The sequence below is a fragment of the Mytilus californianus genome, unplaced genomic scaffold (genome assembly GCF_021869535.1).
Source record: "Mytilus californianus isolate M0D057914Y unplaced genomic scaffold, xbMytCali1.0.p SCAF_8, whole genome shotgun sequence".
Classification (NCBI taxonomy): Eukaryota; Metazoa; Mollusca; class Bivalvia; order Mytilida; family Mytilidae; genus Mytilus; species Mytilus californianus.
In genome coordinates, this window is record NW_026262734.1 from 5358528 (window position 1) to 5370826 (window position 12299).

Below are 12299 nucleotides of genomic sequence, written 5' to 3' on the forward strand. Positions count from 1 at the left end.
ATTCCGTGATATTTGTAAAAATATAGGCAACTTAGCTAATTTGTTAAGCTAAGGGTTGGGAACAATTCTAATTCCTTGCCAGGATTTTACAATGAAAGTAATAGAAAGAAAATCAATTGATATATTTGAGCAATAAAATATGAGACTATAGCTATTAAAGAATGCTCTCAGGCTATTACATGTTTTTTTCCGTACAAGAAATATAGACAAACTGATAGTATATTCAATGATACAATTGGTTTGTCTGAGTTATCTCTTCTTAAATGAAAAATATTTATTTATTTTGTTTTGGATTTGATAAATAAATCTTGACTATGAACATAAGACAAACTCGTTACAAAATTTAAATATATTAAAAAAACCTCCAACCAATTTTTTTTGTGCATCAGAGTTAACTAATTTGAGTAAAGAACTAGACCTATTATCTGCAGTAACTTAGCTACTAAAAAGACGGAATGCTCATTTACTACCAAAACAGTTAAATGCAGATCAATTACCAGTAACAAAATTTATAAGGTTAACGATCAGTATACATTAGATAAACAATAAAAGATAATATAATTCTAAGATCATTATTCAAAAGTAAAGAAAGTAGTAAGGATGAATAAGCACAAAAATCAAATTCGGATATATAGAAATTTTGACATTTTATACTACGCTTTACACTGTTTGTTCTGTCACTTTGTAATACAAATTTTATTATCTTATAAATCCATATAAACCAGAATTTCTTTTTCAGAACATAAATATTACTTTGTTGAATGGAAAATTAAAACAGATGATAACACAAATAAAGCAGAGCTGGAGAAAATAGCAAAATCTATAGAGCTAGAGAGAACTTTCGATGGGAATATAACCATTAAATTTATTCGCATTGGTTCAATTGTAATTGGAACGTTGGTTTCGCCCTATGCTGTTGAAAAATCAGATATGTTTAATAAAACAGTTCGACGGTTTATAAAGATGATCATCGATAAGTGTAATATGAACACTAAAGATGAACGCATTTTGGAAGTTGATGTTACTTTCAAGCCATCGCAAGAAAGTAAGTTGCATTGAGATTGAAGTGCAGATGCACAAAACACGTGTATTTTGTTTAAGTTTTATTGTAATGATTCATTTTAAGAGGGGGGTCTAATTTGTATTTACTTTTTTAAGTGGAAAAAATAATTTTAATGGACGTTGCAAAACACTTTACAAAACCAATATGTAAAGGAATTTAACTATAAGTAGACCATAGATCTGTTTATCATAAAAGTTCTAGTGAGGTCTGAAAAACGGAGTAAAAGCTTACAATTGACAAAAAGGCTGTTCCTTAGCGGAAGTACTTGATATATCTATAGACGTCAATAACAATATGCTAGGCAATTTAAGCTTTTTACATGTCACCGTCGAAAGATAGTGAAATTCAAATGTTTCTAAAAAAATGGCAAAAATTACGTAATAAAAAAAAATATATATCTGGCTGGTGCTCTTAAAGACACATGTTGTGGTGAATCTAGCGTAATTATGTACTTAAATAAGCACTTCTTATCTAAGGTTTCCATGTTTTTCTGTCTTAAAGTTCACCTAGTTCAAAAGTACAAACGAGTAGTTTCCGTTCCATGACATCACAATCTATGATCAAAATATATGTACTTGTGACGTAAATACACAGTTCAGTTTTATATGCATGGTATTTGCTGTTGATATTTTTTTTAAAGTACTAGTAGATGAATTATAATGGTTGGTTTGAAAGATATCTTTTTTAGTTTGCCCCCACCGCATGTGCGTATTCCTGTCCGTAGTTAGGATTAAATCAGCTCTTCTTTCTGCTTGTGTTTACCTCTAAATGTATTTGTACTGTATGTATCGTTGGGATGTTATTTCTGCGACTATTATCACGCACATCATTTTGTTCATAACACGGAATTAAAAGAAATATCTATCTATACCCTATATTATAGCTTTTTATGTTGTCATTGCGAACGGTGTTATTCAACGTTTCTTTTTCTTTTTCTATTTTTTATTACAATTTTCATCCACACTTCTCGTCCAGTCTAGCTCTATGAATTGAATGGATCAAAGTTGATAGAACTATACAAAGATAATACCCATCATGTACAGATGTGCAATTGGGGTATGGCATTTTCAAGATGGCTGACATTGCCATGGAAACATCACAAATGTGAAGATAGGAAAGTGTTCGAAACTTAATGAAACATTCCAGAAATGGTATATGGCATGTGTAGAGTTGCCGTTTGACTATTGAATTTTCAAAATGACTGTTGGTACAAGGGGAACAGGAAAAATGTGGAAAAAAATTGCTTCAAAATTTCAGTAACTATACAGAAATATGTGTCGTCAATAGATATAAGAAGATGTGGTATGAGTGCCAATGAGACAACTCTCCATCCAAGTAAAAATTTATAAAAGTAAACCATTATAGGTCACAGTACGGTCTTCAACACGGAGCCTTGGCTCACACCGAACAGTAAGCTATAAAGGGCCCCAAAAAATTACTAGTGTAAAACCATTCAAACGGGAAAACCAACGGTCTAATCTATATAAAAAACGAGAAACGAGAAACACTTATGAACCACATCAAGCATATATGTGCATTCACAGTTTAGAATTTCAAAATGGCAGCAGTTTAGTTGCAATTGGCGGACCGGGTGACACCCGCTATTGCTCGCAATGGCAAACCTAGTTATATTTGTGTTTCGTATGTTGTGTTGTTTATCAATAGCTTTTCTCATTGTTGATGCCCGAACGATGACATAGAGTTTTCTTACATATGCGTCATTTAGTCTATGATGTATAATTGTTTCACTGACATTCACTCCACATAGCCTAGTGTATATTTATATAACGTTAAGAATAATAACAAAACAATTACAGGTACTGATATGTTGAGTAGCAAACAAGATATGCAGAGTGAATCTACTGGCGTCAAGTTCAAAGAAGAGAAATCCACACAGACCAATGATATGGACGAAACTTTGGGAGACACGGAAAATTGTATGTATGGTTTAAACTGAAATTAATACCATGTTGCATAATATACCACAATGTTTTTCTAATAGGTTGTATTTTGCATTATCAATTAAAAAAATAAATAAAAAATAAATAAAAACAAAACTTTATTGATTCGATTTATCCAAAACGCTTTTCTTGTCAGATAGAAACGGTCAAAAGTAATAATTGAAAGCTAATTATGTTAAAGTGCTGAGGAGCTATATAGCCAAAAGGAACCTAACAAGTATAGCAAGTTTTCTAATGTTAACTTTGATTGAGTGTATTTGAAGCTAAGTTTCTTGAAAATTTTGCCTCATGGGAGATCAAAACCATATTGTAAATCATTATCCACTTCGCATAGAGGATTTCGAACAAAGTTTAAATTCCATAGTACATGGTTTCTTTTACATTTTTATAATCATTCACCATTTTTTGTTAATTTTCCAGTATTTTCTACATGTTACATGTGTATATTTCGTTGCGATTGTATGAATGCAAGAAAAAGAACATTCATTTTCTCTTTTTTTTTACCTTAGGATTTTGACGTTCAACGACCGATAAAGAACGAAAAAAAAATAATCCTAAGAGACGATTTTTGTGTATTTTTTGGATGGCGATGGTTCTGTGGCCTCTCTTTACCGTTTGTATATTCCTCAAATTGTTCGTTATGCTCGTGTTTGTAGTGACCTTTAAAATTATAATAAACCTTATCTATGTTTAACGAGAAACGAATAGGTCGGCAATTTTGTTACCAAAAATTTATTTGTATTAGCTTTTACTATTTTTTTTGAAAGATACACATATTTGAATTATTATCTGTAGACTTTTTACTAAAAACGTGATATCACATCCTATTTGTTACGATAATGTTGTTTATAGAGTCCACAAATTTAGATACGATTTATGTAAACTAGTTGATCTCTAAAAAAACCTATCAAACTTATTCTTAAATGTTATCAATTTAAGACTTAATCTAAATATTCCTAAACAATTATGAATAGATATGATGATACATTCTCTCGATACTGTTTACTTACATTTTGGCATTGCGCAAGGTCATACGTTTCTCAAATGTTTTCACACTCTTACAGTTAATCTGTTGGGTGTGTAATGATTAATTCTGGGGAACATTTTTAATGTATAACTTGTTATTGGCTTTGAACTACCTTTCAGTAAGTGCGAGACCGTACTCTTTTATCGGTGCTTCGTATCAATTGTTTTGTGTTAGTTCTTTGGATACTTCCGACCAATCAATTGAGGTAAGACATCCACACAGTGAACAGTTTGTACAGTTTGATGACATGTTACATGTTCACCATTGTCTCAGGTAATGAGGAGGGTTGAGCACCCACAAATATGTTTACACCGCCACATTCTTTATGTATCTGTCACCGGTCAGGATCCTGTAACTCCTCAGCGGTTGTAGTTGGATTATGTATGCTAGTTTTGTTTTTGTATTTTATTTTTTTTATAAATAAGGTTGTTAGTTTTCTGGTTTCAAACATTTAACTTTTTGTCATGTCGGGTCCTTTTATAGCTGACTATGGATTGTTGTTTTATTTGCAATCACACTGCATCTCCTTTTTTATATTAAGAGGGACTAGGGGTTTTGGTAGGTCTTTCATTCATATTCAAGCAAATAATTTTGCACTGTCTTTTTGAGCAAATTCTTTATCAATTTATAAATGCCTTATGGTTAGAATTAGGAAGAGTGTTAGGATTACTCGCTACCTTCGCTATTTTGTATGCAATTAAGTTTGAAGACTGATGTTGTAGTGTAATTTCTGTATCCATTAGTAAAATTCCTACATTGATCCAATGAGCAAATGAAAGTGACGTTTTCATTTTATAGCTTGTCGGCCATTAGGGAAGATATTGATCAGGTGGTAAAAAATTCACTATATCAAACTTTCCGCCGTGATTTTGAGCAAACGTATTTTGTTTTGACTTGTTATGTTTCGATTATTTGTTTTATTTTCAATTTCTTAACAGCATATGCACAGATAAATCCATTGATTGCAAAGAGCTCTAGATCTGTAATGCCATTAAAGTTTGATACATTTGAAAATGTAAGTCATTGAACGTTTGGTTAATATATTATTGTACATGCAGTCTTACTTAAATCTGTGCAAGTGATTCAAAACAAAGAAAACGAGAAGCGTTAATATTCTTAATGTGAACAACGAGAAAAGCATCAACTAGACAGCAAAGCAAAGATACAAAATTCCAAGACATTCACAGGTCTAAATATACCCTGCAACCATAAACCACTAACTATACAAAAACGACAAGCCTAACGATCAAAAGACCTTAAGAACAACTGACTGCGAGCAAGCATAAGCACATTTTAGAATCTTAATGTACGTAGTATTTGAGATCTTAACTTAAACATTTAATCTCGACCAGTTGAAAAATGAACGGTGTTTACAGTATGTAGTATGGAAGTACTTAACTCTATTACGCAAGTTTAATAGACAACAGGACAGAAATCCGCTCAATTCGGTGCTAGGGCCATCTTAAACTTGCAGTGACTTCAGATAATTTTTGCACCGTGTTGAAGGCTTTATTTGTGACTTTTGAGACGAAGAACAGCATTGTTCAAGCGAACGCGGCGATATGTCGTTGCAAAGGGGTAATCAAAAACCATTCGTCGCGCAAAAAGCACAATTTCCAAAAGATACGAGAAGAACGGGAAACAAACAGTTCACAATGAACCATACAGAAAACTATCTGAACAACACCAACCCAAATAAAAACTGAGGGTGAGCTAATGTGCTCCGGTATGAAAAGCAGATACCGCTCCTATTGCGACCCCTTGTTAATGGCAAGTTAAATTGCGATACAAATAGAAACTTTACTATTATTAGTAGCTCTTGTCTTTGCTTATAATATTACGTGCTGTTTTTGCTTTATAAGCACCAGTTGGATACAATTCTTGATATATCTGTATTTAGTGCAGACCCACAGATAAACATATTTAGAGATTGTTAACCCGAGAAAACATTGTTAGCCGAGGCTTAGCCAAGGTTAAACACGATTTCATGAGAGGTTACTTAATAAGTTATTTAATTTATTTTACGGAATGGTCTTTAATCATTGTCTTTTAAGTTGTAAATTAAAAGATATAACTATGACGTCATGAACATAAATACGTTACAGTTATTAGATAAGCAACAACGGTAAGGCAAGACGTAATTATTTTTGTTGACAGTCTATGAAAAAGGTCTGAGGATGAAACGTAGATCTTGAGCATTTTCTTTTATTTATCAATTTATAATTGGTATGCACAAGAGGATTCCATTTAAAAAATATCGCCAATGAAGCCATAGAATAGAGTAAAATGCCTGCCTCGTATTACCCAATAACAATCTTGCATTTTAACGGGAATTATTATAAATTGAATTAATAACTTCTATTTGTTAAAAATCGTAAGAGATTCTAAGATGCCTCTTTGGTTTCTTTATTTTTAGGTTGATGTTTTATATAACCTATATTTCCTGTTATCTATATCATGGTTATTCCTATATTTATACAACTTTTAAATTATGACTATCAAATGAGTGTTTGTATAAAAATAAATATCATCACTGTTTTCGTGGATCAATCTGGTAGATAAACTGTTGATTTGGCCCCCTAAAATATATGACGTCCAAATTATAAAACGGAATCACATAAAGACATTTCACCATCATGTAAGTGAAGGATCTATCAACTGTCTACTGTCGTTGAAAATTGATCATTCAAATAATTATAACAACAACGACATTATGGCTACTGTCAAACGTTTCCTTGTGAGACTGACAGAAATATCAATGAATATGTAAAAATATTAATTATGAGAATAAGTGGACACCGTTAACCTCAACAGAGGTTTATCGTTGCAATTTTTACACAAAAAAAGTTTAGGAACATGAAAACCGAAAGTTTCTTACAAACACAATAATAAGAAATACTGTAATCTGGGTCGGCTCTTGTCATGGCAGCTGAGTAGTATATTCAATGTTAAATGTCATATGACATTGTATTTAAGATTTGTTGTTTAACTTTTTTTTTCTGTACTTTTTAGGTCTAAAAAAATACCTTCTTAAAATACCTTTTATCATTATAAGCTGTCTGTGATCTAATTTGAAATGAAAAAGGCGTATTTTAAACTATAAGTTATGTAAATGAACGTCTACTATAATCAGGTTTGTAATAATTTTAGCGAACTACTTATGAGAAAATAGATCTTAACGAAGTTAGGTATGCGGACTTTCCTCATGTCAAAATTGAAGCACTATCCAACTACACTCATGTTGTCGACAATCAACAAGTTGCTTTTATGAAAAAAGGCCAGGTTTACTACCTGATTAAACAAGTGGGAGAATGGTGGGAGATAACTGATATTCCAGGACCATCGTTCTTTGTGAAGTCTGAATATGGTGTAATGAATACCCCGAAATATGGTGTACCCACTGTTCAGAAACAACGTACCAGAATTGACTCGCCTTTGTTATCTAAAGCAGCTATAAAGCAACCTTTAGATGCTAACTCACTATTTAGAGAACACGTATCTAAAGGCACACATCATGTAAGTTGTATGCGAGAGACACGAGGGTACACTTTACGAATCTGAAGTTCATTCCAGAAGAAACCGCTCTTAATGGGAAAGAGGGGAGGGGGATAACAATATCATGAATATTACATAAACGGAAATTGTCATTACTATTTAATGAAGACACTGAAATTGTATGAAATGACAGTAATTGTCTTATGTTAATTTTTGAGAGTTCTTTTACTCCATGTATAAAATTATACATGCAAAATATTATAGCATGTGTACTACGCATCCATCCGTGGATGGAAGTAAAATTTCATGGAATAGGACAAAACAATTACATACATGATCTCAACAGTATATGCAGTATCAAGAAAATAAATGCACCAATACAGAGCACTAAAGCTTACACAGGCAAACTTTGCTGACTTGAATTTCACATTACTCCACCTTAATTTCACATAAATTTCATGTGAATTTTACTTCACGTGACATTTTTCAAGTGAATTTTTTTCAAGTGACTATATTGTTTGTACAATTTGAAAAAAAATTACTCAGAAACGTAAACTTTTGGTTTTCATAAAAAAAAATCATCTACAACATCTTTATTGCACTTTCCTTTGCTGTTATGACAAATTTTACGACTTACAGCAGTTGGCCGAGTATCCCTGTGAATTAGTCACTGAATAACCAGGGAAATTACCCAGTGAATTCATATTTATAAGTAGTTTGTTTAACCAATCATAGTTAATACAAACGTTTTTGGAATAGATGAAGTAACATGCTTACGGGAAATGTACAGTTAATGATCATTGACTTCATTAAATATTGTCAGTGGTAAGTCTAAGAATCTTAATAAGTTTGTTAAAACATTCTGGTTGAGCTGTCATATGATAATACGCTAATGAGTTTGGAGACAACTACTGTACATTCGTTTCCAGTAAGCATCCCGTTTTTCAACCACGTGCACATATCCATTTAATGCATACATGATGCAATTTTACAAAATTATCGTATTTCTAAAATTAGTAGATATTAATTATTGATCATATGTATCTTTTTATATCATTTAAAAATTTGCTGTTTTAGCTTTAATCAATTTGATAATTTCGTATGTGGTCAAAAGTTCATTTCTGAAACCTGCATAAGCATCTATACCATTTTGTTTATAGTAAGATATATAAGTACATTTATGAATTGAATAGATCAAGATAGTTAAAAAAAGATTTATATCATGATACAAAAGATCATGTACTTTATAGCCGAATAATAAAGTTTTCATATTTTATTTCACATTGTGCGTCGATCTCTTCGGCTAAAATATAATACGTTGTTCCGCTGTGCCTTTTTTATGTGATGATTTAGGTTGTTTTACGTATTCGTTTTATTCTGTTGTTAGTCACCACATCGGTGCTAACATGTATATCTATTATATAGTCATTTTTATAAATTTACTGTTTGCAAAAGTATGAATTATTCTAAATACTATGGATTTTCTTATCCCAGGCATATAACCGTAGCCGTATTTGGCACAACTTTTTGGAACTTTTGGTCCTCAATGCTCGTCAACTTTGTACTTGTCACTGATGTGTCTTATGTAGACGAAACGCGCGTCTGGCGTATTAAATTATAAGCCTGGTACCTTTTGATAGCTATTATTTGTGTGTGTCTCTGTTCTGTATGTTCTCCCATTTATTTGTATTGTAGTCCTGTCATGTAATCTTGTCATTTTAATGTTATATTTAACATTGCCATAAAAGCGGGAGGTTTGGCTAGCCAAAAAACCAGGTTCAACCCACCATTTTTTCTTAAAATGTCCTCTACCAAGTCAGGAAAATGGCCATTGTTATATTATAGTTCGTTTCTGTGTGTGTTGCATTTTAGTGTTGTGTTTCTGTTGTTTCGTTGTTTGATATTTGATGTATTTCCCTCAGTTTTAGTTTGTAACCCGGATTTGTTTTTTTTCTCAATCGATTTTATGAATTTCGAATAGCGGTATACTACTGTTGCCTTTATTTATAATGTGAATGCATGAATGTATTTACATTTGAGAAAAAAGTGTACACTTTTGTTAATATCTTATACCTTGTATCATATCTTCATATCATCCTATTAAATGTTAACTTACTTGATAAATTTCTATTGTAACATGTTATGCACATGACAGAGCAAAATTGTGTTGCGTTTTATTTGAGAAATACTTTTTGCAGCCTCAAAAGAGCTAGTTGTCCTGTATTTAGCTTTTTTATGAAGAAGTTTGATACAATGTATCACGAGGACTCTTTCGACTGTATAAATTTGCATAATCAAATTTCAGTCATCTTATTATGTTACAAAGAAATGTTATGCACGCATGAGCCTCCTCAAGTAAATTAGTACTCTATAGATATTTCTTGTTACCAAGAAAATGATGTAATATATCAAAGTAGGTAATGATTCAATTTAATCAAGTACCCAAAATGTTAATGAACTACCAATAGAACTTAAACCTTCTTATAGTTATTTTGAAACATTGGTGAAAGAAGAAAGATGTAAGCAATTATAGTAAAACAATATTAAATAGGAAAAATAAAATACATATCCCTGTTACAGGATTACGACACAATTCCTGACGACAAACTTGATGTCACAGGCAAACAGAATCCACTACGGAAAACGGATGTAAGTTTTATTTGTTCAGAACATTATATACAAAAAAAATGTTAATATTAACGATGATGTAATAACAATTATGCCGATTTGATAATCATTTTCTACAATATTTACCAATAATCTTGTAATAAGCGTTTAATATTACTTAAAGTACATCAGTGAGAAAGCATGCATTCTAGGATAAGGATTTCATTAATCCTTTATCTCTTACTTGGGATGTTTATGTGTACAAACACCATGAATACCCAATCCCATCATACTACATGCCCTCTAATTAGGATATGGCTAATATCGGAGATCATGAGGTGACCTCTGGATTTGGTCATTCTTTGGTTTTCTGTGTTGTGTTTTGTATACTGATGTTTATCATTTCGTCGTTTTTGGTTTTTTGCCATGGGATTGTCAGTCAGTTTTTGACTAATGAGTTTGATTATCCCATTAGTATTTTTTGCCGCTCTTAGTTAATAGGTTGTGGGGTATATTCGACGTTAACAAAGATACTGTTACCACAATTATAACACTGTCTTCAAACATTGACTCCAGTGCTATCTAGTATTGGTTGCACACGTTGAATTCAAATACTTGTAAATGGACTCAGCTCGTGTAGATTCAAATTCGAAACTAGATCAAAATAGTAGCGTTTACAATTGATTGCCCTGATTTGTTTCAATACCACCAATATTCAAAAAGTGTAAGTAAAATAAAAACAACAACACAAACTTTATATACAATTTAACTCATAAATCATAAACAACTACCTCGAGAAATCAAGATCAATAGAGTCTTTACAAACAGTAAAAGATAAATTTGAACTTGACTTAAGTTTTATAGGTAGTTTGTTTAAATAATATATAGGACAATATCAAATAAAGCTTTATCGCTAGAAATTCTTTTAGATCTTACACGAGCAACGTTGTTAACAAGCAAATCAAATAGAGCTCGAGAAAAGTGAAAGATCTGATTTTAATCAGATTTTCCTCGGACTAGCTTTCTCTGCACTATGAAAAGTCGTCAAAGATGAACGTAACGTTGTCATTGACCTTCACTTCACTAGCCATTTTTATTAGAACCGCTTTGCAGGCATAAAGATTCAATAAAAATCTAAACTTTGATATGCAAAATAATCAACAAAAGACCGTAGTATAACGAAAAAGCAACAGTGAACACTTACTTGAAATCAATGCCTGTTCTACTTTCGCTCCTCAAGTTCGTCCACCGGATGTACAACCTTGTGACGTCACACAGATTAGGCCAAGCACATTGCATTTTCGCATTTTTTGTTCAAAGTTAATCTAAAAAGGTAAGTATTGAAAAAAAGTAACAAAAAATAAAATTTAACGATAAAATATTCAACAAGTAACAATAACAAACAAATTGTGCAAAATTGTCTAGTCCATGTCCTTGCAATGTATGCAGTAAAACTTGGTATTCCTCCTCACAGCCCTCAGCTCTGTACAATATTTGAGATGTGTCCAGTGCTTGCACCTAAAATTGTCACACTGCACCCATTTGGTAAATTCAACACCAACTCCAAGTCTAATTTGATTTGGGGTGAACTGTTTACATACACAGCATAATTCAATTTCTGGAATTTCTTCATTGTCTGTATCGATGAAGTCCATGGAATCATCTATATATATGTGGCTAGGTCCTGGTTTAGGAGAAGTGTTGCTAGGTCCTGGTTTAGTTGATGTGCGGATAGGTCTAAGTTTAGTGTGGCTAGGTCCAAGTGTAAGTGGTGAAGCAGAAGTGGACGGTTTCTTTTTATTTTGTTTCCCAGTTTTCTTACTACTCTGGTTGGTTGATTTATTTTTTCCTTGGTTTTTCAACATGCTGTTTTACCTTTTCTGCTACCTCAGTTTCAGTTATGGGCATACCGGATACAATCTTTCCAAGGGTTTTTCTTTCTTTCTTGTCATTTTCGGACTTAATTTTCTTTAGTTTGTTTATTCTTTCGGCAAAAAAGTGTGGAAAAGTAACATCATGATCTTGCAAATCTTCAACAACTAAAATATCAGTCACAGCACTTTCAACAACTTCCGTTACTTCTCCGTTCGTATCAATTTTAACTACTTGTATATCATCTGTTTTTGGTTCATCCGTAGTTTCTTTG

General features: G+C 32.1%; 1 protein-coding gene across 1 annotated transcript in view; it reads left to right on the forward strand.

Moving 5' to 3' along the window:
* The window catches only part of LOC127710435 (uncharacterized), a 56512-nt gene that overhangs the window by 22684 nt on the left and 21529 nt on the right, over nucleotides 1-12299 (forward strand). The window contains exons 6-10 of the mRNA XM_052216264.1: nucleotides 740-1045; nucleotides 2881-3000; nucleotides 4990-5066; nucleotides 7202-7567; nucleotides 10127-10195. Coding sequence (XP_052072224.1) covers nucleotides 740-1045; nucleotides 2881-3000; nucleotides 4990-5066; nucleotides 7202-7567; nucleotides 10127-10195 — 938 coding nt within the window. The remainder of the gene's footprint in view (nucleotides 1-739; nucleotides 1046-2880; nucleotides 3001-4989; nucleotides 5067-7201; nucleotides 7568-10126; nucleotides 10196-12299) is intronic.